General features: G+C 41.8%; 1 protein-coding gene across 11 annotated transcripts in view; it reads right to left on the reverse strand.

Annotated features, from left to right (window-relative positions):
* Positions 1–25598, reverse strand: part of RASGRP2 (RAS guanyl releasing protein 2) — a 304234-nt gene that overhangs the window by 144428 nt on the left and 134208 nt on the right. For 8 of the 11 annotated variants that reach the window (XM_044269505.1, XM_044269502.1, XM_044269503.1 and 5 more), the window contains 3 exons: positions 16196–16246; positions 15960–16091; positions 4096–4246 (listed from right to left, as the gene is read on the reverse strand). In XM_044269505.1, the coding sequence (XP_044125440.1) occupies positions 4096–4246; positions 15960–16091; positions 16196–16246 (334 nt within the window). The remainder of the gene's footprint in view (positions 1–4095; positions 4247–15959; positions 16092–16195; positions 16247–25598) is intronic. The other 3 variants (XM_044269509.1, XM_044269511.1, XM_044269510.1) reach the window with 1 other exon arrangement.

Consider the following 25598-nt stretch of genomic DNA (forward strand, 5'->3'; position numbering starts at 1 on the left):
AGAGCTGAGGACATGGGTTGCTAGATGGCCGCTAGCATATCCGCAATATCCATTCCCCATAGCTCTGTGTGCTTTTATTGTGTAAAAAAAAAAAAAGATTTGATACATATGCAAATAACCTGAGATGAGTCCTGTCCCTGACTCATCTCACATACAGGACTCATCTGAGGTTAATTTGCATATGTATCAAATCGGTTTTTTTTACACAATAAAAGCACAAAGAGCTATGGGTTTTGTCCACATTTATTGTCAATGGGGACAAAATGTAACTGAACAGAAGGGAATGCTCCAAAATGCATTCCGTTTAGTTCTCATACTGGAGAGCAAACCGCAGCAAAATGGATCCGGCATGACCCACAATGCAAGTCAATGGGGACGGATCCATTTTCTCTGACACAATAGAAAACGGATCCGTCCCCCATTGACTTTCAATGGAGTTCTTGACGATCCATCTTGGCTATGTTAACCCTTTCTACCACAAGCCAGTTTTCACCTTCCTGCCCAGGCCATTTTTTGCCGGTCCCCTGCTGATGATCGGGCTGGTGCAGCTCCTGAACCCACGCGATCAGCGGGCCGTAATAGTACGGCGCTGGGCGGCAAGTCATGTCCCTCTGTGCCATACTATTACGGCGCTGGTTGGGAAGGGGTTAAAGGTAATACAACCGGATCCGTTCATAACGGATACAGATGGTTGTATTATCCGTAACGGAAGCATTTTTGCTGAACCCTCCGGATCCAGCAAAAAAGCTAGTGGGAAAGTAGCCTGACAACTAATCTATATTTTACTTTATTTTCCTCCAATTTTCTTTATTTTAACATCAGCATTTCCTTATCCATTATTTAAAAAAAATTGCTCTGAAAAAAGATTAGACATAACAGCATGACAGGCTCGGCAATCACACAGGACTAGCTATGCATAAAGTACGGCCACAATAAATGCAGGATCCTTATTGATGGGTTAAGTGTTATTTATAGTGAATTTCCACCTTTTATCACTATGCCATTTTTAGATCCAACATTTACTGCTGATCAGTTTCTTAGTATATCTTTAGAGCAATCAAAGATCTATTTTTTCTGATACTGAGCATCTAAGGCTACTTTCACATCTGCATTTTCAATTCCAGTTTTGAGATCCAGCAGAGGATCTCAAAACGGGAATTAAACGGTTCACTTTTGTCCCCATTCATTATCAATGGGGGCAAAACTGATCAGGATGAATAAGTATGCATCCGTTACTGCGGAAATGTGTCCGATTTGAGAAAGGGAAAAGCATGAAAATTAATGCAATTCAATAATGCCGGATCAGTTTTTTTTGTTAGCGAAAAAACGGATACGGCACCCATTGACTTACAATGATGTTCAGTTTTGATTCAATACAACCGGATTCAGTGGAAACGGATGCATCCGGATGTATTAAATGGCACAGTTCCGTCTAAATCTGGTTTTGAGATCCTCTCCTGGATCTCAAAACCAGAATTAATAATGTAGATGTGAAAGTAGCCTAATCCCCTGCATAGATGTACATTTAAATGATAAAATACTGCCTCAATTTAAGAGATTACAGGATACTGTTTTGTTATGGAAAACTATACAAATACAGTCAGGTCCATAAATATTGGGACATCGACACAATTGTAACATTTTTGGCTCTATACACCACCACAATGGATTTGAAATGAAACAAACAAAATGTGCTTTAACTGCAGACTGTCAGCTTAAATTTGAGAGTATTTACATCCAAATCAGGTGAACGGTGCAGGAATTACAACAGTTTGCATATGTGCCTCCCACTTGTTAAGGGACCAAAAGTAATGGGACAATTGGCTTCTCAGCTGTTCCATGGCCAGGTGTTTGTTATTCCGTCAACATGTCCTACGGTGTAGGACATGTCTAAGCCCGGGCACCACGCCAAGGTTTCTCAAGTAGCCCGGGACCTAACACTCTCCTACCTGAGCCGTATGGGCAATACCAGGAGCCAGTGGGCAAATTACAGGAGCATGAGGCTGACTCACAAACAACTAACCAGTTACCTCCAGCATGTAACCATGCTAGCAATGGGAGGAGGGAGGAGTCTGTGAGTCCCACTCAAGACTGGCAAGCATGGTTACATGCTGGAGGTAACTGGTTAGTTGTTTGTGAGTCAGCCTCATGCTCCTGTAATTTGCCCACTGGCTCCTGGTATTGCGCATACGGCTCAGGTAGGAGAGTGTTAGGTCCCGGGCTACTTGAGAAACCTTGGCGTGGTGCCCGGGCTTAGATATGTCCTACACCGTAGAACATGTTGACTAATCTCTCAATTTTAAAATCAGTTTGAGGGTTAAGTAAGACCGCAGAGTGCACCTGTCTTTGCTTTTGTTATAGTGTTTTTTATTCCCTCATTATCCCAATTACAATGAGCAGATAAAAGGTCCAGAGTTCATTTCAAGCATGCTATTTGCATTTGGAATCTGTTGCTGTCAACTCTCAAGATGAGATCCCAAGAGCTGTCACTATCAGTGAAGCAAGCCATCATTAGGTTGAAAAAACAAAACAAACCCATCAGAGAGATAGCAAAAACAACTGTTTGGAATATTCTTAAATAGAAGGAACGTACTGGTGAGCTCAGCAACACGAAAGGACCTGGAAGACCATGGAAAACAACTGTGGTGGATGACCAAATAATATTTCCCTGGTGAAGAAAATACCCTTCACAACAGTTGGACAGATCAAGAACACTCTTCAGGAGGTAGGTGTATGCGTGTCAAAGTAAACAATCAAGAGAAGACTTCACCAGAGTGAATACAGAGGGTTCACCACAAGATGTAAACCTTTGGTGAGCCTCAAAAACAGGAAGGCCAGATTAGAGTTTGCCAAACGACATCTAAAAAAGACTTCACAGTTCTGGAACAACATCCTATGGACAGATGAGACCAAGATCAACTTGTACCAGAGTGATGGGAAGAGAAGAGTATGGAGAAGGAGAACTGCTCATGATCCTAAGCATTCCACCTCATCAGTGAAGCATGGTGGTGGTAGTGTCATGGCGTGGACATGTATGGCTGCCAATGGAACTGGTTGTCTTGTATTTATTGATGATGTGACTGCTGACAAAAGCAGCAGGATGAATTCTGAAGTGGTTCGGGCAATATTATCTACTCATATTCAGCCAAATGCTTCAGAACTCATTGGACGGCGCTTCACAGTGCAGATGGACAATGACCCAAAGCATCTGCCAAAGCAACCAAAGAGTTTTTTTAAGGTAAAGAAGTAGAATGTTATGCAATGGCCAAGTCAATCACCTGACCTGAATCCGATTGAGCATGCATTTCACTTTCTGAAGACAAAACTGAAGGGAAAATGCCCCAAGAACAAGCAGGAACTGAAGACAGTTGCAGTAGAGGCCTGGCAGAGCATCACCAGGGATGAAACCCAGCGTCTGGTGATGTCTCTGCATTCCAGACTTCAGGCTGTAATAGACTGCAAAGAATTTAAAACCAAGTATTAAAAAGTGAAAGTTTGATTTATGATTATTATTTTGTCCCATTACTTTTGGTTCCTTAACAAGTCGGAGGCACATATGCAAACTGTTGTAATTCCTACACCATTCACCTGATTTGGATGTAAATACCCTCAAATTAAAGCTGACAGTCTTCAGTTAAAGCACATATTGTTCCTTTCATTTCAAATCCATTGTGGTGGTGTATAGAGCCAAAGATGTTAGAATTGTGTTGATGTCCCAATATTTATGGACCTGACTGTATGCTCCTCCTATTGGTGATTGGAGGTAGCCAGAATATCATCATTTAAAGCTTTCTGAACCAGAAAAACATAGATCTACCTGGTAGGAACATATATCATTCAATTTGTGAGCATTGAATCTTGAGCTTAGTTAGATAATAAAAAAATAAATGGTGATAAAGGGAGGATGTTACCTTTGAAAGCAAACAGTATGATATGATAGCTATAAAAACTTTTTGGAAATTCTCCAGAGAATCGTGATTTTCCGCCTCAATAAAAACTTACGTTATTTAGAAGTTCATTGTGGTAAATCAACAAGGTTGCAAAGGTTGGACTACTATAATTATAGATACATATTTGAAATGCCAATCATCTTACCAAGATCTTTGAAAATGAGTGAAATTCTAGATGTGTTAAATGTTCTGCCAGTTCAGCAGGATCCAAGTGATCAAACAACAGAGATGTTTTCCTTATTCTGCCACCGCTTTGTCCTCGCTGTGTTACTTGTCTTTTCCAGCCATAAGATGGACTGTAACATACAATGGCATGAGTTAACTCACACAAGACACATATCACAAGATCTTAAACCATACATTTGTAAAAAAGTGCAAAACTACATAAGATCTAATGAGACTGACACACTTGGTATATGTACTAGATACAAAAAGTAACTATAAAATTGTGTCTACACTGAGTGATCATTTTGATCCTAAATTACAAGGGTATGGCTACAAGTTCAGGTCTTTTGATGCAAATTTTGAAGCCAAAATCAGGAGTAGATCACAAAAGAAACTAAAGTATCTTGAACAGATACCACTTCTCTTTTTTAATCCACTCCTGTTTTTGGCTTGAAATACCTGTATTAAAAGCCTGAACATGTGTCTATACCATAAAGAAAACATTTCAGGGACAGAAGATTTTCAAGTCTGGATGCAGCATCCGCAATTTTTTCATTGCAAATATAGAACAGATGTCGAAATAGTAGCTTTCAAACAATCAAAAAATAAAAAAAGATTTCTGGATCCAGTGAAACTGCAATTTTGTCAGGGAAAGAAACTTACTGGCAATGGCAGTGTTGCCCATCTACAACAGGTTCAAATTGGGCAGAACCAAAGATTGTGTTGAACCCATGGAGTTTGGAAGAGCAGAAGGGCAAGAATATATGGTATAGTTCGCTTGAGTTTGCTGAACAATTCCTGTTGTGTTCCCGTGGAGAGATATAGAAGAAGGAAGATCACCTGTACAAAGCACTAGGAATATATGCCACCTGCAATATCACATAGACTAAAAACATTGTTTGACTCCACAGCCACACACATACTAAAGTTGTTGGGAGAACTTTTATAACCCTGTAAATTTGTTATACTCAATGCTCTGGGACACTGATAGTTATTTGCATTTTTTTATATATCTTATTGGACTATAGAGACCAGGTCTCCCATGGTAGCTCATAGTATACCCTGACACAGCCTCTTTACCTACACTGTATAATGCTTTATAAGGAACCAACAATTGTCCAAAACTCTAGTCTATGGTGAACTTGGTCCAAATGTTTGCACTTACACTAAATGTACATATAAGGGCTTATTCACACATCACTGATTCACATCCATGTGCTGTCCGTGCTCCATGAACTTTGCCTTATTGCACTATGATGATCAGAAGGCCATCCTAATACAGGGAACAATTGTGGGCCTATAACCCATATAAAGAGAGAATGAAGTAGTCTGGGTAGAGAACAGACGGTATTCTAGACACATCCTGGTATGAGTGAGAGCCAATCGGACTGTCCCACACAGGCCTGGTGAATGTGGAGTGACAGTAACCCAGGTTCTAATCCACATGTAGGAGTTCACCAGCTAGTAAAGTCTCAGAAAAAATACCTGGATCAATACCCTGTGCCAGCACTAGTAAGATGGACATGAAGATTAACCAAAAGCACAGAAAACAAGGTTTTGGATTGGGAATCCTGTAGAGAGTATAGCCCGAGTGGGACCAGCCTCATCCCCTGTGGAAACAGCCACCAAGTATTCCACATAGAGGAAGGCGGAAGATATGGAATACCTGACTCGAGATTAAGGTGGTAAACTGTGGAATTATTCTCCAGATTGAACAGTGTTGGGTGCAATAAGAACAGAAACATCAGGAGAAATAAAATAAAGATGGTCCAGTGGCTGTGTCCGAAATAATGCTAATAGCACATTATAGGGTGAAAGATAATGATTATGATTCAATTAGAGGCTAGAAGTCTAGAGAACAAAGACCAGAAAAAACAGCATTCGTGTAAGATGGGAGCTAGCACAGTTCAACCAAACACTGACCTAGACTTGCACAATGTACTGGTGTAAACAGAAAGAAACCTTGCTGCTGGAACAGAGAATACTCTGTCAAGCCTGGTAACCAGGGAAGGCCTACAAAGGTACAGAGATTGCCAGCCAGATACAGAGATTGTGCTCAGACCGATCTCCGAGGAGAGAAAATGGGAGAAGGTGGGTGTTTGAATGGAATTCTGGAACTAGGCAGAAGAAGAAGCATACTGTCTAGGAAGGCAATATACTCAGCTAATCACATACAATGAGGAACAGAAGTATTTGAACACCATGTGATTTTGCAAGTTCTCCCACTTAAAAATCATGGAGGGGTCTGAAATTCACATTGTAGGTGCATTCCCACTCTGAGAGACAAAATAAAATAAAAAAAAATCAGGAAATCACATTGTATGATATTTAAATAATTTGTCTTTCACTGCTGAACATAAGTATTTCAACACCTGATAAAATCAGTGTTAATATTTGGTACAGAAGCCTTTGTTTGCAATTACAGAGGTCAAACGTTTCCTGTAGTTCTTGACCAGGTTTGCACACACTGCAACAGGGATTTTGTCCCGCTCCTCCACACAGATCGCCTCTAGATCTGTCAGGTTTCGGGGCTGTCGCTGAGCATCACGGGATTTCAGATCCCTCCAAAGATGTTCTATTGGATTTAGGTCTGGAGACTGGCTAGGCCACTATAGAACCTAAGTTTTCTGAACTGAACCAGGAAAATACCATTGCTTACTAGTTGCAAATAGGGTTGAAATAGTGACTAGCATGATGCAGGCAACATGTCATGTAATGGGAAAAACAGTGGTCTGGTAACTGCAAGAGAGTGCTAGATAGAGATGGCCTTGTGGTTCGCCCAGCGGTCGTTTCGCAGTGAACAAGCAAAATTTGCCGCAATTTGTCCTGCACTCCACCTTCCACCATGCCGTCGTTGCGTTCATCTGGCACAAGGAAGGCTTCCATGGCCCAAATGTTCGAGTGTAAAAAAATTATGACGCCGGATAATCCTCTTGCCCAACGGCTGACCGCTGGCTTGTCGGAACTGCTAGCCCACCAACTACTGCCATATAAATTGGTGGACTCGGAGGCCTTTAGAAAATTTTTGGCCATTGGCACACCGCAATTGAAGGTCCGGAAGGAAATATTTATCCTAGAAGGACATCCCAGAGCTATATGGCCAAGTTCAGCAAGTGAATATATCTCTGGCACACAGTGTCGGTGCCAAGATACATCTGACCACAGACATGGGCAGGAAAGGTACATAACTTTTACTGCCCACTGGGTGGACCTTCTGACAGTTGTCAAGCATGTAACCCCTGGTACCCGTGTGGATTTGGTGTTACCACCAAGGATTGCATGCAGGCCTGCCTCTTCTTCTCCTCCTCCTACTCCATCCTCCGTCCCCTCCTCGGCTGACTCCTCCTTTTCCACTGCTACCGCCTCTTCTGCTGCACCCCCCAAGCAAGCTCCCCAGTACTTATTCGATGTGCTAGATGAGACAGTGCCATGCTGTGCCTGGAAGCCAAGAGCCACACCAGTCCTGCACTGCTTTCAGCTCTGCAGTCACAGGCCCATCAGTGGCTAACCCCGCTCAATTTGACAGTTGGTAAAATGGTGTGCGACAACAGTGCCAATCTGCTGAGTGCATTGGAACAGGGTAAAATGACCCACGTGCCATGCATGGCACATGTCCTGAATTTAGTCGTGTAGCGATTTATTGCCAAATACCCCGGGTCCAGGACATCTTGCGGCAGGCTAGGAAAATCTTTGGCCATTTTAGAAGATCTTACACGGCCATGGCTCGCCTCGCTGATGTTCAGTGGCGACACCACCTGCCCATCAGACGTCTGATTTATGATAGCCCGACGTGCTGGAACTCCACATTCTATATGCTTGATAAGCTGCTCTAGCAGCAACATGCCATTAACAACTACCTGTACGAACTCTGCAGCAGGACAGGTTCTGGGGAGCTTGGTTTCTTTTCACCGCACCAGTGGCTGCTCATGCGCGACACATGCAGACTTCTGCGGCCATTTGATGAGATCACCAAACTGGTCTGTCGCAGCCAGGGCACCATCAGTGAAATCGTACCTTACGCCTTCTTTCTGTCATTGATCAAGCCGTCGAGGAGCAGGAGCAGGAAGATGAGGAAGTCGCAATGCTGAATGAATTCCCAGGGGGGCTACACCAGAGGAGACAAGTCAGCAGGAGTCTGAAGGGGATGGTGGCTGGAGGAAAGAGGAGGAGCAAGAAGAGCACGCTTTGAGGGGGACTTTAAACATTTTGGGGATCCCTGGTGTTGTCTGTGGCTGGAGGGAGGAGACCGAGGATGGCATTCTCCTGGGCGATAAGCAGGAGCCAGGGCGCTCCACCACTTCCAATTTAGTGCAAATGGGGACCTTCATGCTCCAGTGTTTGAAGAGGGATCCCCATATAAAAAGCATAAAGGGCAAGGACCAGTACTGGGTGGCAACGTACTTAGACCCCTGGTACAAACACAAAATGACGGACATGTTACCAGCATCACAAAGGTCTGTCAGAATGCAGCATTTCCAGTCCTTGCTGCGAGAGATGCTGCATTCTGCTGTTGCGGGCGCTGGCAGAGGAATTTCCACCCACAGCGAAACAGGTGCTTGGACCAATCCTACTGTGCCTGCAAGAAGAGGGCGGTTTGAAGATGTGTTGGTCACTTCGGATATGAGATCATTCGTGCAGCCAACCCATCGACAGCCGCCCTCCGGATCCAGCCTCAGGGAACGCCTAGACCGACAGGTGTCTGACTACATCGGGTTAATGACCAATGTGGACACTCTGAGAAGCAAGGAACCCCTGGACTACTGGGTCTGCAGGCTTGACCTGTGGCCAGAGCTGGCACAATTTGCCATGGAACTCTTGGCTTGCCCCTCATCGAGTGTCCTGTCCGAAAGGACGTTCAGCGCAGCAGGGGGGATCATGACCGATAAGCACACTATTCTAAAAATGAATGAGACATGGATCTCGGAGGAATTCAACACCTATGATGACTACGTGTAAGTGTATTTCCTTATACCAGCCCGCACATATCCGCCACCACACAGAACAAAGAATGGTCCTTGTCTTATGTATAAACAGCAGCATAAAAGGCCTTTCCTGTCAGGTGAATGCCTAATGTTTGGGGCTTGTACTTCACTGGCCTGCAGCAATAGGGTAAGTAGTACATGTTGTAATAGAACTGCATAGGCTTTTCAATATTGCAGCAGGTGACAGAGAAATTACACAATCTTTGAAGAGAGTAATAAACTGCTTAGGCTTGCCAAGGCTGACAGCAAGCGATAGTGCAAGTATTCCTCCTTGAAAGGGGTACTGGCTACCTGGAGTACAACTGAACTGTGTAGGCTTGACAGATATAGAAGCAATTTAAGGCAGAATTACCCTAATCCTGCCGGGAGACTATATGATGCAGGATACAAGCTGGCCGGCTGGCTGTCTAGAAAATTTAGCGACAGTGAACTCTGCTTGGTAAAAAGGGTAATGCAGTTTTAAGGTGCACATGAGAAGTGGTCAGAGTTGACATGAACAACATCAAGTGATAGCACAATTATTCCTCCTATTGAGGGGGTAATGTGTATTGCTCGGTACCATCCAATCTAAGTACGCTAGTAAGAGGTAGCAACTCGCTATAGAGCAAGAACTTCACCTGTTGCAGGGGGTTTGATTTCGCTCCTAGATATAATGGGGATATCTGGCTTGTTGAGGAAAAAGTGGTATTCAGAAGCCGATCCACAGGGGAGTGGGCTCCTGGAAGTAGATGCTGGGGCAAGCCGGGATTAGAGGGAGAAAGCCCAAACCCCAGGCAAAGGACAGGGTGTGGAGGATAACTCCTTGTGCCTCAGTGACTAGTGAACCAGGAGGAAAAGCCCTCAGAACAGAATGGAGCCTGCACATATAGGTGGACGTTTGATCCTAAGAGGGACTTGGGGCAGAAGCGATAATTACCTTTCCGGCATTTCCCCCACCTCATGTCCACCTGGGTCACCTTTGTCAGTGCACTGTTCCTTGGGGAGGGTAGCTACACTGGAATATGGTGAGACTTACAGGCAAAAGTTACCTGCTGGTTAACGTGATTGCTTGCGAGTGATGTCAGATTTGAGATCCACCGTCCCTCCTTGACTTCTGTAGGTAGGAAACAAGCATCAGGCATGGTGACCAATTGGTCTCCCTCCTCATGTCTGGGGTAACAAGTTGTTGCAACAACTCTAAGCCCAATATATTCACAAAAAGAGAAGACTTTTTTTTTTTGCAGACATGCATGACAGGTATAGCTAGACACTATGCTAAAACGTATTAGCTCAGTGCCTACAGTAGAGGTATAGCTGAGAGGAGAAGCTAACACTTTCTTCTTTACTCTTGTCATCCCCTAATGGCAGCAGCTACACGGACAGTCTCCCAATGACACGAGCGAGAAATATAGTGATTTAAAAAATGGAATTCTGGCACATTTATCTTAGTAAATTTGCCCTGCTGTTAGCACAAATACACATTTTATAGATGTGCTCTAAAATCTTTCTTATCATGCAAGTCTTGGTAGAGCATTCACATCCTACTCCATACCCCATCCATATCCATACAAGATTTGTATGAAAGAAAACAAATCTGACGCTAGCAGCATTGGAATGGGTCATATAATGTTGTCACATGTAAAATGTCCTGATATATCGGATCTATTCAAGCACAAAACTCAGACTTTTGGGAAATAGTCGTACATTAGTCTTTTTCCACTCTTCTCTGAACATAAAGAGAAAAGCAGAAATCAATAAAATGATAACGCATGGCGTATCTAAAGAACACATTCCAATTCCTTTTACTGCAAATGTACACTTAATGGTATGATAAAAGTTCATCTTGATTTCGGTTTATAAATATGAAAACACATTTACTAGAGAGTATTCATAAACCATATAACAGGCTGTCTCTTCCTGGCTTGGTTTACAGATCCATGTGCTCCACGATAAAACTAAATGAAATATCACAAAAATTACTTCTAGTTGACTTCTGGATTCTTATGGTTTATGGTGGTAAAAGAGATTAATTGATAGGGGGCACCAAATGTCTTAGAAGTAAAAGGGATAACAATACAAATCCAGAGTCTCTTAATCATGTCATTCCTACATGATTACTATGGACCTCAAGAGGGTACATTATTCTACTAGTGTGTGTCAATTTGTTTTATTGTTAATGGGTTAAATTGTTATTAGGTTTAATGTACATTACCAATAGTCCTATTGGTAAATGCTCTGATAGGCTGCATGCAAAAACCTAAGCCACTTCTACATGGGTCTTACATGGACGCAGTGATTATACAGATGTTAAAATGCGACTGCATCACAACAATGCAAGTGAATTCGGTTTTAAGAAACAGTTCAAAAAGGTAAAATCTGCATCTGCATTTTTCACCTGATTGCACCTATTGCAAATCAATCTGCATTTAAATGTGCCTATTTTTTTTTTAAAGGATTTTAAGGATATTTACATAGAGTATTTATATGTAAACTCAGCCTAACTGTATATTTAACCTGTTCTCCTAACTTTTAATCCCTCACTTTCTAATGTCTATCAATATTCCCCAACCTGTGACTGTATATTGATATATTGAATGTAGCCAGATGCAGTCAATAAAAAAGTTTATATGTGTGTATATATATATTAACACACAGTGAAAGGTTTGGTCTGGGAAAATAGGTATTTTCCTTCCAGCACGTGCTGCTGGGCTGATTTACAGCCAGGTGAGGTCAAATACCGGACCGGATTTTAAATGCTGGTTCGGGTTTTGGCAGCACCTGGCTGTCCTTACATAGGCAGCTGGGCTCAAAAGCCATGTGTCTGTGTTGGGATCTGGGAGCCTTGTGTCTGGATGAAGGCTTGCTACCTGTTTGACGTGAAAACAGGTTGGTGCTGCTATCAACAAGGTCTATTTGAGGCAGAATTGCCACATGGTGTGAATTACCACCAACATTTTGTTTAAATATGACTGCTTGTTTTGTCACTTGCCTAAAGTGTGAATAAAACACTGAACTGTTTGATCCAAAGAACTTGTTGTTGCCTCTATACTGCGTCCGCTAATCCTGTCTAGCAGAGTGAGTCCCCACAATATATATAGAGTATATATACCCTTCAACATTGAAATTACAATAACAATAAGGACAAGCCATAAGGTTATGTAAATCAAGGAAGTAGCAGGTGTCCTTAAGATCTGCAAATTATTCAATTTTCAAGCACCTAGCTCCAATTGGTGTCATGTGAGAGGGGCATAAAAGCCAGATTGACAGCAACGTTTTATAGCCAGATGAAACTGGCTTGTTGCAAATTGGGAGTGACAGAATCCTTGAACTTAGAGACCTTGGTTTATCACCCCAGAAGATCTTAACACGATCAGGCCAAAATGTCAGCACTGTTCAACATTGCGTTCCCCAGTGGTTGGGATAACAATGATGAAGTGGCATGACAGCAAGAGCTGCACAGAGGCGAACCTCTACATTGACGGATCATCTAATCAGAAGCATGGTGGGTAGTGATCTATTCTGTACTGCAAGTGAAATTGGACATCACATCCCAAGACTAGGGTGGTAAACAGTGTCTACTCAAACCATCAAAAGGCGTTTGCAAGACACTCGGATTCGAGCCAGATGTCCAGATAAAGGTGTTCCATTGACCTCACACCACTGCTCTCAAAGGCCATCATGGTGCACAGCAAGATAGCAATGGAGGCTGGGATGGAGGTCTGTCCTTCTCAGCATTGAGTCACACTTTTGTCTTGGATGCAATGATAGATGGAGATTGATCTGGAGACTATGGGGGCAACGCTATGAAGAGGACTTCACAAAGGAACATCACAGGTCCTACTAACGAGATTATGATGTTATAGATTTCCTTACAGGTATACTAACAACTCGGCGTTACATTGATTTGATTGTGGATTCAGGAGCCATTTTTCAACAGGATAACAGTAGGCAGTACGTTGCTCATGCTACTGTGAGCAGCCTTTGTGGCCTAAATATTTTGCCATGGCCTGCAGCGTTTCCCATTGAGCACATATAGGATGTCATTGGTTGGCGATTGCAAAGGGCGATGCCAGTAGTGGATCTTGATGATTTGCATGCGCAAAAGCATTCAGCGTGGCAGAACCTTCCTCAGATAACCCTTAAAGCTTTCCGGCTCTCTGCTGTACATGCACAAGTTCGGTCTTTAAAGATGGCGCCCGCTTGTCAGCGCTGTGGGCACCATAACCGCCGGATTTCGGCTGTTTTACACAGAAGAGGCCAGTTGATAACGTGTGTGATTGGCAGTAATGCCAGTCATGGACATTTAACCCCTCAGATGCCATGATCAAATGTGATCACAGGATCCAGGAGCGCTGAAACTGGGCCGCGTTCCCCCTGGCTGAGATTGGGGAAGGTGGCCTGTACTAGTAATAGGCTTAAGCCTGTACTAGGCTTACAGACTACTTACTAGTATATTGCAATGCAGCTCTGTAGGTGGCAGTACTGAATTGGAATATACTGAATTCAGCATTCTATATTGCATAAATATGCATTACAGAATACAAGATGCAATCCAGTTATAGTCAATGGTGCCAATTATTTTTTTTGTTTAAAAAAATCTAAAAAAATAACAAAGTTCAAATCAACCCCATTTTGTTAGAATTAATATATATATATACATAAACTGAATAACGGCGAAAAAACTGAATGACCGATTCACCATTTTTTTGTCATTTCACCTAAAAATTGAATAAAAAGTGATCAAAAAGTCATACACACTCGTAAATGGTATCAATAAATACTACAGATCGTTGAGCCCCCACATAGCTCCATAAACATAAATATAAAAAAGTTATAGGGGTTTCAATAAGCAATGAAAATAACATATTTTTCCATACAGGTGAAACTCAAAAAATTAGAACAAGAACATCGTGCAATTTTCATTTATTTCACTAATGCAACTTAAAAGGTGAAACTAATATATAAGACAGACTCATTACATGCAAAGCGAGATATTTCAAGCCTTTATTTATTATAATTTGGATGATTATGGCTTACAGCTTATGAAAACCCCAAAGTCACAAGCTCAGGTACCCTTTTGTCACTGCCTGCCCTGTAAGAGGTCTGAGAAGATCAGATAGACTTGCAGCACATGAGTCTATCTGGTCTTTCTGTTTTTCCTTGCTGTCTGTTGTTGTGGGCAGGATCTCACCTCTCCACAGGTTCTGCTCATTTGCTGTTTAGCGGCTCTATTTTAGCCTGCCTCTCACTGCAGACTTTGCAGTTGTTATTACCTTCTGGAGTTCTAGGCTGGCTGTTAGAGGTTCTCCTACTTCTTACTCATCTCAAGCTAAGTCCTCCTGTTTCTACTTTGTGTGTATGTTGTGTCTATGTGTAAGGGAGACGCTGGTGCCTTCACGGTGGAAGGTCCCGGCAGTCTCATCCCTGCTCCCTAATTTAGGGTTTGTGTCAGTTTCAGCAGGTCTTATGTTCTGGTGTATGAGTTCTTCCACCATTAGGATTTGCTCATACTGTTAGCAGTCAGGGAGAGGCTCAGGGATAACTAGGAGGTTACCTTCCCCCTCTTCACTAGATTTGAGGCCTAGTCTGTGTTAGGGCTGTTTCACACGAGCGGATGCAGTGCGTGACATCCGCTCCATGAATGACAGCCAAGACCCGATGTGGACTACAGAAGCACGGAGCATTAACATGATTCATAATGCTCTGTGCCTCTCTGTGATCTCTTTACTACGAAATCACAGTGAGATAAAGTTGTCACTGTGATTTCGTAGTAAAGAGGTCACAGAGAGGCACGGAGCATTATCAGTCATGTTAATGCTCCGTGCTTCTGCTGTCCGCATCGGGTCTTGGCTGTCATTCACGGAGCGGATGTCACGCACGGCATCCACTCGTGTGAAACAGCCCTTACTGTTGTAGTTTGTTTATTTGGTGTTCTTCTTTTCCCCACCTACCGTGACACCTTTGCCCAGGGGGTATGGATTAATTAGCTGACTAGAGTGTGACACTTTGAGCCTAAAATATTGAACCTTTTCACAATATTCAAATTTTAAGTTGCATTAATGCAACTCCTTTTAAGTTGCATTACTGAAATAAATGAACTTTTGCATGATATTAAAATTTTTAGAATTTTACCTGTAGTATTTTTTTTTTTCAGTATTAAAACTTCAGTATGAAAAACGATATAAATGTGTCATCGCCGTAATCATACTGACCTGGAGAATGAAAGTAACGGGTCAGTTTTATTGCAAAGGAAAAGCCGTAAAAACCAAATCCATAAAACTGTGGCAGATTTGTGGGTTTTTTTTTCTAATTCCACCCCATTTGGAATTTTTTCAAGCTTCCCACTACATTGTATGGAATAGTAAATGGTGTCATTGAAAAGTAAAACTTGACCCGGAAAAAACAAGTCGTCACAAGGCTATGTGAATGGAAAAATAAAAAAGGTTATGTCTCCGGGAAAGCAGGGTGTGAAAAACGAAAATGCAAAAACGGAAAATCACAGGGACCTAAAGGGGTTAATAACCTCAATCTTGTACTTAAATGTCTGTGCCAAATTGTTATGTAGAAAAAAAATTATCACTACTGTGCCAGACTATTATTCTACAAAACCCATATTTTTATCTTCAGTTGACCCTTTTCCAGACATTTTTAAGGATACTCTTAAAAGTCCTGAGCAATTTATTTTTTTAATTCAGAGCCCAGTCTTTTTCACAACAAGCATTAAGAATGACCTTTCACTTAGCAGAAACATCTTGGCCTTCAGCCTGTTGTGGGGGTTTAGACATCAGATATCAAACACTTGGCTATATTGTAGCAACCAGTACATGTGATTTTTCTACTTTCATTCCCCAAGTTCCCAAAGTGCAGGACAACCATTACATACACATTCTCAATGTCTATGAGACTGCTCTCTCTGCGGTTTCCCTTGTTTTCCAGTGCCCTCTTCAGGTCTCGAATCTGCTCTCCCAGTTCAGGATTTAAATCAAACTCAGCTGGGTATTCTTCTATCCAGAACCTGCAGATACACGGATTAATGCTGCATTATGTGAGTGAATGATGTTATAGAACAACGAGCAACAGATTTAATTAATGTTAACAGTGGTAAAAATGTGGAGCTACCTGACAAGGTGACAGATTCGTTCTCGTTCTGCATTTCCACCAGCCTCTGAAGTAGGAAATAGTCAAGGAAAATATATGTATGAAGGGAGAAATGTGTGAAATATAACACTTAATATGCTGTATATATATTTATATTAATATTATATTAAAGGGGTTGGCCTATCTGGGACATTGATGGCATATTTCTGGGGCCTGCTTCCTTCTAGAGAATGGGGTCCATGAAATGAAGGAGACCACACCACATATGCGCTGCCAAGTCTCTATTGACCGCTATGGTACTGCTGTATTATATTATATATATGTAACAACATACACATACAAGGATAAATCAAAAGGGATGTCTTTGTTGTAAGGCAACATATTAATAGATACAAGACTTAATAGAGTCTGGTCCCTAAATGTGTTAAGTAGTTGTGGTGTCAGAATGAAATACTTCCCCTCTGTGAGGTTAAACTGACAGATGCCACTTGCTTTCCTCTGGATCAACATTTAGATGTAGCAGCGCTCAATATATTTGGTTTGCTTTTTGATTAGTTAGAGGTTAGTATTATTTGATTCATTCATTTATGGCATCCACACTAAAGCTAAGAGACTGAAGGTGACTTAGTTATTGATTGTACAGAAATATATTCTGAGACAGATGGCAATTACAGGGAATCTGTCACCGGCGACCTCCCTATCCAACTGTTTGGATAGACACATAGCTGTTGTTCACCTGATTAAAATTCTATTTTTCTTTCCTGAGTTCCCGAATTCTGATATTTTTTTCTTAATACTCATATTAGGCCTTTGCTGCACTGATGACATCACCATTGATCTTTTTACACCTAAGCTCTGCAACGTTCTGTGGTCAACCCCTCCCTGGCTGCTTTGATTGAAAGAGCCAGGCAGTGGCAAAGCAGCCAGGAGGGCTGGCCACAGAAAAGAGCAGAGCTTGGGTTCAGCAAGAGCAATGGTGATGCTCTTATTAAGAAAAAATATGATAACTTGGGAACGGAACCTTGGACTGACAAAAGAAAAACAGCATTTTAATTGGGTGAACCACAACTATGAGTCTATGCAAACAGTGTGAGAGGGAGTTCGCTGGTGACAGATTCACTTTAAATATGTGGTGACAAAACAACTGTGGGAATGATACTGACACAATTGTAGACTGTGTATACTGTACAGCATACCATGGCAATGATGAAGTGTCAGCCACTAGCACAATGTGATCATTCTAATAGAGGAAGAAGTTTTCTTAAAGGGGTTGTCCGAGTTATGAAAAAAAAATATATAGCATTGAAAATCTGATATATAACTGAGCTAAGCAAGTTTTATGCAAAAAAAAATACAAACCGGATTCCAAAAAAGTTGGGACACTATACAAATCATGAATAAAAACTGAATGCAATGATGTGGAGGTGCCAACTTCTAATATTTTATTCAGAATAGAACATAAATCACGGAACAAAAGTTTAAACTGAGAAAATGTACCATTTTAAGGGAAAAATATGTTGAATCAGAATTTCATGGTGTCAACAAATCCCCCAAAAGTTGGGACAAGGCCATTTTCACCACCGTGTGGCATCTCCCCTTCTTCTTACAACACTCAACAGACGTCTGGGGACCGAGGAGACCAGATTCTCAAGTTTAGAAATAGGAATGCTCTCCCATTCTTGTCTAATACAGGCCTCTAACTGTTCAATCGTCTTGGGCCTTCTTTGTTGCACCTTCCTTTTTATGATGCGCCAAATGTTCTCTAATGTTCTCTATAGGTGAAAGATCTGGACTGCAGACTGGCCATTTCAGTACCCGAATCCTTCTCCTACGCAGCCATGATGTTGTGATTGATACAGAATGTGGTCTGGCATTATCTTGTTGAAAAATGCAGGGTCTTCCCTGAAAGAGATGACGTCTGGATGGGAGCATATGTTTTTCTACAACCTGAATATATTTTTCTGCATTGATGGTGCCTTTCCAGACATGCAAGCTGCCTATGCCACACGCACTCATGCAACCCCATACCATCAGAGATGCAGGCTTCTGAACTGAGCGTTGATAACAACTTGGGTTGTCCTTGTCCTCTTTGGTCCGGGTGACATGGCGTCACAGATTTCCAAAAAGAACTTTGAATCGTGGCTCGTCTGACCACAGAACAGTCTTCCATTTTGCCACACTCCATTTTAAATGATCCCTGGCCCAGTGAAAACGCCTGAGCTTGTGGATCTTGCTTAGAAATGGCTTCTTCTTTGCACTGTAGAGTTTCAGCTGGCAGCGGCGGATGGCACGGTGGATTGTGTTCACTGACAATGGTTTCTGGAAGTATTCCTGAGCCCATTCTGTGATTTCCTTTACAGTAGCATTCCTGTTTGTGGTGCAGTGTCGTTTAAGGGCCCGGAGATCACGGGCATCCAGTATGGTTTTACGGCCTTGACCCTTACGCACAGAGATTGTTCCAGATTCTCTGAATTTTCGGATGATGTTATGCACAGTTGATGATGATAGATGCAAAGTCTTAGCAATTTTTCGCTGAGTAACACCTTTCTGATATTGCTCCACTATCTTTCTGCGCAACATTGTGGGAATTGGTGATCCTCTACCCATCTTGGCTTCTGAGAGACACTGCCACTCTGAGAAGCTCTTTTTATACCCAATCATGTTGCCAATTGACCTAATTAGTGTTAATTGGTCTTCCAGCTCTTCGTTATGCTCAAATTTACTTTTTCCAGCCTCTTATTGCTACTGGTTCCAACTTTTTTGGGATTTGTTGACACCGTGAAAATTTGAATCAACGTATTTTTCCTTTAAAATGATACATTTACTCGGATTAAACGTTTAATCTGTCATCTACGTTCTATTACAAATCAAATATTGACATTTGCCATCTCCACATCATTGCATTCAGTTTTTATTCACAATTTGTTTAGTGTCCCAACGTTTTTGGAATCCGGTTTGTATATATTTCCTCATTTCCCTGGTTCTTTTCTGGCCCTTTGTTTACATGCAATAAAAACACTCTCTGCCCCTCCCCTTGCTCTGCTAAGGGAGTGAATACAAGTGCTGCCCTGAGTGACAGGTCTGCCTGCTGGGAGACTCTGCAGCATGTTATATGTGTAGGACTACAAGTCCCAGCTGTATAATGACACTGCTAAGGGAGTGGCTACAAGAGCTGCCCTGAGTGCTGGGAGAAAATAGCAACTTGTAAGTGTAGATTTACAAGTTCCACTTATATAATGAGAACTTCTCTTTCAGCTCCTGTGCCCAGCATTTGTCTCCTCACTGCCTGCACAGTAAACACTTCAGCCCTGAGTCTGTGCAGCTGAAGGGGTTAAGAATCCTAGGATATAGAGCAGCCCGGCAGTGAAGGGGGGGGGGGGGGCCAGCACAGCGATGTCTCGTCAGGCTTGTAAACGAACATTATTAGAGCAGGGAGAGAAGCTGACATCACAGGTCATGTGACCCTCAGTGAAATCTGAGAAACCAGCCACTGGAGATGAAGTGAGTGAATTGGAAAGCTGTTACATTTGCCCAGTTAGGAACATAGAAAGAACAAAAAAATAACTCGGATAACCCCTTTAACTATAGTTACATATTAGGTAGAACTGAGGAACCAAAAGGAATTAAACCCATGAAGAGTGGCACTATTCTGCCTGGTACCCATGGTCTGGATGCTGCTAGATCTAAGGTAGTTAAAAGAGAAATAATAAAAGTAGTTTGATGGAACTAAAATAATAGTTGGGCACTAAGAGCATAACTGCTGTGCCTAGAGTGGAGTGTTCAGCATCTCAAGGGCTTAGGTAAAGATTGCCTAAGGATCTAGTCATAAACATCAGCGTTTCCACAGAAAATAGTCAAGTGAAGGGAAATCACTACTGGATTTGTCACCTGTGTGGACCATGTCAGCCCATGCTACTACAGGTAACCTGTGTACATACTTAGTGTTGAAGCTATTGACTGTATGTAGATAAAGTTTATGTATTGTACCTACATATGAGAACAATAGAATGCATAGTAAAGCTATTGTTGTGTTTTCCACCTGGCAGGGACAGAATGGCAATACAAACTTCAAGGAAACTACCGGGTGGACCGATGCCCATTAGGCCTCTTCACGGTTGTCAGCCAGGTAAGCAATAATCTGACGCTCCCCTCCTCACTCCTGGATTCAATTCTATTGCCAACCTGAGGCAACTGGAGCAGGAGGACAGAATATGGCAGCTGGGGCTGGCCACCACAGACGGGCAGCTTCAGGGGAGGTATTTTGTGCTGCTCGGGCAGTATTTTGTAATGCGGTTTCTGGATCCTCTGGGGTGGTATAATGTGCTGTAATATGGTATTGCTGGCCCCACCTACTTATGTTGGCCCTGCCTACTGTTAATTTGGACCCAATAACAAAACATTTTTTCCACATCCACTTTAAGTTCCCAGTCCTCCCCTGGCACCTGGTGTCATCTAACATAGTAACATATTAAAATAGTTTATAAAAGCCGGTCCATCCAGTTCAGCCTGTTATCCTGCAAGTTGATCCAGAGAAAGGCAAAAAAATCTGTTAGGTAGAAGCTAATTTTCCCCACTTAAGGGGAAAAAAATTCCTTCCCGACTCCAATCAGGCAATCAGAATAACTTTCTGGATCAACGACCCCTCTCTAGTAGCTATAGCCTGTAATATTATTACACTCCAGAAATACATCCAGGCCCCTCTTGAACTCTTTTAGTCTACTCACCATCACCATCTCCTCAGGCAGGGAGTTCCATAGTCTCACTGCTCTTATCGTAAAAAATCCTCTCCTATGTTTGTATACAAACCTCCTTTCCTCCAGACGCAGAGGATGTCCCCTCATCACAGTCACAGTCCTGGGGATAAATAGATGATGGGAGAGATCTCTGTACTGACCCCTGATATATTTATACATAGTTATTAGATCTTCCCTCAGTAATTTTTTCTAAAGTGAATAACCCTATATTTGATAATCTTTCAAGGTACTGTAGTCCCCCCCATTCCAGTTATTACTTTAGTTGCCTTCCTCTGAACCCTCTCCTGCTATGTCTGCCTTGTTTACAAAAGCCCAGAACTGTACACAGTACTGCATGTGTGGTCTGACTAGTGATTTGTAAAGTGGCAGGACTATGTCCTCATCACGGGCATCTATGACCCTTTTGATGCAACCCATTATCTTATTGGCCTCCGCAGCAGCTGCCTGACACTGGTTTCTACAGCTTAGTTTGCTGTTCACTAAAATTCCTAGGTCCTTTTCCATGTCAGTGTTACCCAGTGTTTTACCATTTAGTATGTACGGGTGACTTGCATTATTCCTTCCCATGTTCATAACCTTACATTTGTCAGTATTAAACCTCATCTGCCACTAATCTTCCCAAGCCTCCAATCTATCCAGATCCCTCTGTAGCAGTATACTGTCCTTTTTCGTGTTAATTACTTTACACAGTTAAGTGTCATCTGAAAAAAATGATATTTTATTGTGCAAGCCTTCTACAAGATCATTAATAAATATATTGAAGAGAATAAGGCCCAATACTGACCCTTGAGGTACTCCACTAGTGACAGTGACCCAATCTGAGTATGTACCACTAATAACCACCCTCTGTTGTCTATCCCTCAGCCAGTTACTTACCCACATACAGACATTTTCTCCAAGCCCAAGCATTCTCAATTTTTATACTAACCTTTCATGCGGTACAGTGTCAAATGCTTTGGGGAAGTCCAGATATACGTCATGCACTGATTCGCCGCTGTCATGTCTAGAACTTACCTCCTCATAGAAACTAATTAAATTAGTTTGACATGACCAATCCCTCATGAAGCCATGCTGATATGGCGTTATTTGCTTATTTTCATTGAGGTACTCAAAGATAGCATCTCTAAGAAAACCTTCAAACAGTTTACCCACAACAGATGTTAAACTTGCCGGCCTATAGTTTCCGGGCTCTGTTTTTGGACCCTTTTTAAATATTGGCACCACATTTGCTATGCACCAATCCTGTGGAACACTCCCTGTCAGTATAGAGTCATTAAATATCAAAAATAAGGGTCTCTTGGGATACGGGGGTGTATGCCATCTGGTCCTGGCGATTTGTCTATTTTAATATTTTTAAGACGCCGCTGTACTTCTTCCTGGGTCAACACAGGGCACTTTTAATGGGGAATTTACTTTTGCATTCTGCATTTCATCTGACAGTTTATTTTCTTCAGTGAATACAGTGAAGAAAAAATATTTAATAGCTTGCTTTTTCCTCATCAATCTCTGCAACACCCCCTCTTTACTCTGTAGAGGGCCGACCCCTTCAGATTTATACTTTTTACAATTTATATAATTGAAGAACATTTTAGGGTTAGTTCTGCTCTCTTTGGCAATTAATCTCTGGGTCTCTAGTTTGGCTGCTTTTATTAGTTTTTTACATAGTTAATTTTTTAGTGTTGTAAATGCTTTCTTTTTGTCATTTATTGCTTTCTTTACAGTTCTATTTATACACATTTGTTTTTTGTTGTTCCTTAACCTTTTATTCCCATAAGGTATGTACCTCTGACAATTAGATTTTAGGATTCTCTTAAAAATATCTCATTTTGTGGCTGTATTTCTCTTTTTGAGGACTTTGCCCTAGTTAGTTCGGCCTATGGCCTCTCTTAGTTGGCAAAATTTAGCTTTTTTGAAGTTTGGTATTTTTGTTCCTTCCTGAAGAAACACTCTTTTGAATGACAATTAGAAGGTTATTACTTTATGGATGCTCACAATTTCCCAGGTGTCCCCCAACCTGCACATCTGTTGTTCTGTCAGGACTATTGGTTAATACTAAGTCCAGTATGGCTGTCCCTCTAGTAGGGTCCTGAACCAGCTGGGAAAGGTAATTGTCTTTGGTTATTGCCAAGAACCTGTTTCCTTTATGAGATATACAGGTTTCAGTTTCCCACTCTATATCTGGGTAGTTGAAGTCCCCCATAATAACAACCTCATTATGATCTGCCGCCTCGTCTATCTCGTTTAGTAGTAGATTTTCTGTGGACTCTGGTATATTAGGTGGTTTATAATAAACTCCTATTAGTAATTTATTATTGTTTTTGCCTCCATGTATCTCTACCCGCAGTGACTCCACATGTTCATGTCCCTCACTTATATCTTCTCGGACTGTGGGCTTTAGACAGGACTTTACATAAAGGCAGACCCCTCCCCCTCTCTGTTTTGTGCAATCCTTTTAAAACAGACTGTAACCCTGTACATTGACTGCCCAGTCATAGCTATTATCCAGTCATGTCTCAGTTATTCCCACTATGTCATAGTCCTCCTCACACATCACTAATTCCAGTTCACCAGTTTTAGTAGTTAGGCTTCTGGCATTAGTATACATACAATTAAGAGGTTTATGTATATTTCTTACCCTACACCTTTCCTTCTGAACTGTTCTAGTCCCTCCTTCCATTCTTCCCCCAGTCCTGTTACCTTGCCCCCGGTCTCTATCTGCACTTCCCATCCTATAACGTAATTACCCTCCCCCCCAGTCCCTAGTTTAAACACTCCTCCAACCTTATAGCCATATTCTCCCCGAACACAGCTGCCCCTTCCCCATTGGGGTGCAGACCATCCCTATGATAGAGCCTGAAGCCGACAGAGAAGTCAACCCAGTTCTCCAGGAACCCAAACCCCTCCTTCCTACACCAGTTCTTGAGCCACTTGTTAATCTCCCTAATCTCCCGCTGCCTTTCTTGTGTGGCTGGTGGTACAGGTAGTATTTCGGAAAACACTACCTTTGAGGTCCTTGCCCTAAGCTTGTGCAATAAATCCCTAAAATAATTTTTAAGGATGCTCCACCTACCTTTGTCATTGGTTCCAATATGGACCATGAGTGCTGGATCTTCTCCAGCCACTCCCAGTATTCTGTCAACCCAATCCGCAATGTGATCAATGAGATCATTGTTTAGTGTTACAAGCACATGGAGATATGTAGTATGCTTTCTATATATCTATATATCTATCTATCTGTCTAGAAAAAACGAACTCCACGGCACTTCCCAAAAAGTGTCTGTTTATTCACCAGATAACAACATTTCTGTCCTCTTTATGGGACCTTTCTCAAGCAGTGACAAACACACACTTTTTGGGAAGTGCCGTGGAGTTCATTTTTCTATTTGCTATTTGGTCGGTGGATTGCTATTACAGCCGCTGGCACCCCTCCTTCCTCATCGCTTGCTGGGCTGCCTACAAATCTATCTATCTACCACAGCAAAAAGGCAGCACTCTCCAAAGATTAACAAGCAAAAGGCAATTTATTTACTGCAAGTGATTGTGACATTTCAGCTAAGCATTACAGCATTTCTTAAGAAAATACACAGCAACATTGCTATATATATACCATACAGTGAATTTGGGAAGACCCTTTCATTTTTTTCACATTTTGTTATATTGCAACCTTGTGCTAAAATAAAACAACAAACGTACAAATAAGAGATTTGGGGAAAAGGGTCTTGGTAAAAGAAGTGACCAAAGGCCCAATGATCACTCTGATTGATCTCCAACGATCCTTTGTGCAGATCAGATAATCTTTCAGAAGGTCAACTATCACTGCTGTGTTCCACCAATCTGGGCTCTATGGCAGAGTGGCCAGAAAAATGCCTCTCCTCAGTAAATGAGCCATGAAAATTAAAAAAAAAAGTACCTAAATGACTCTCAGACTATGAGAAACAAGTTTCTGTGGTCTGATGAAACAAAAACAACTTTCTGGCCTCAGTTCTAAGCGTCATGTTTGGAAGAAATCAGGCACTGCTCAATGCCATCCCTAAAGTGAAGCATGTTGGTGGCAGCAGCTAGGACTAGGAGATTTTTCAGAGTTGGGGAAAAACTGAATGGAGTAAAATATAGAGATAGACCTCCGACTGAGCCCACGGTTAATCTTCTAACAAGACAATGACCCTAAGCACACAGCCAAGACAACACAGGAGTGGCTTAGGGACAACTATGTGAATGCTCATGAATGTCAAGCCGGAGCCCTGACTTGAACCCAATAGAATATCTCTAGAGAGACGTGAAAATGGCTGTTCACAAACGGTCCCATCCAACTTGACTTGAGATAATCTGCAGAGAACAATGACAAATCCCCAAATCCAGGAAAAAAAAAATATTTTCAATAAATAATCAACAATTTAAAACATTCTGTTTTTACTTTTTTAAAGGAGTATTGAGTGCAGAATGATTGGAAAAAATGCACTGTATAGCTCCAAACACATATTGATTGCATACACATTGTTTAAATATCAATTCATTTAATACATCAAATACACATAGTGCATCAAGTAATATAACAAAATACATGGTGCATGTTAAAAAATTTAAAATATACTGTATTTTTCAGACTATAAGACACAACTTTTCCCATTATGGAAGTGGTCATCAGTATGCAGGAGGCACGGGGAGGTGAT

Source organism: Bufo gargarizans, chromosome 10 (assembly GCF_014858855.1).
Source record: "Bufo gargarizans isolate SCDJY-AF-19 chromosome 10, ASM1485885v1, whole genome shotgun sequence".
NCBI classification, from domain to species: Eukaryota; Metazoa; Chordata; class Amphibia; order Anura; family Bufonidae; genus Bufo; species Bufo gargarizans.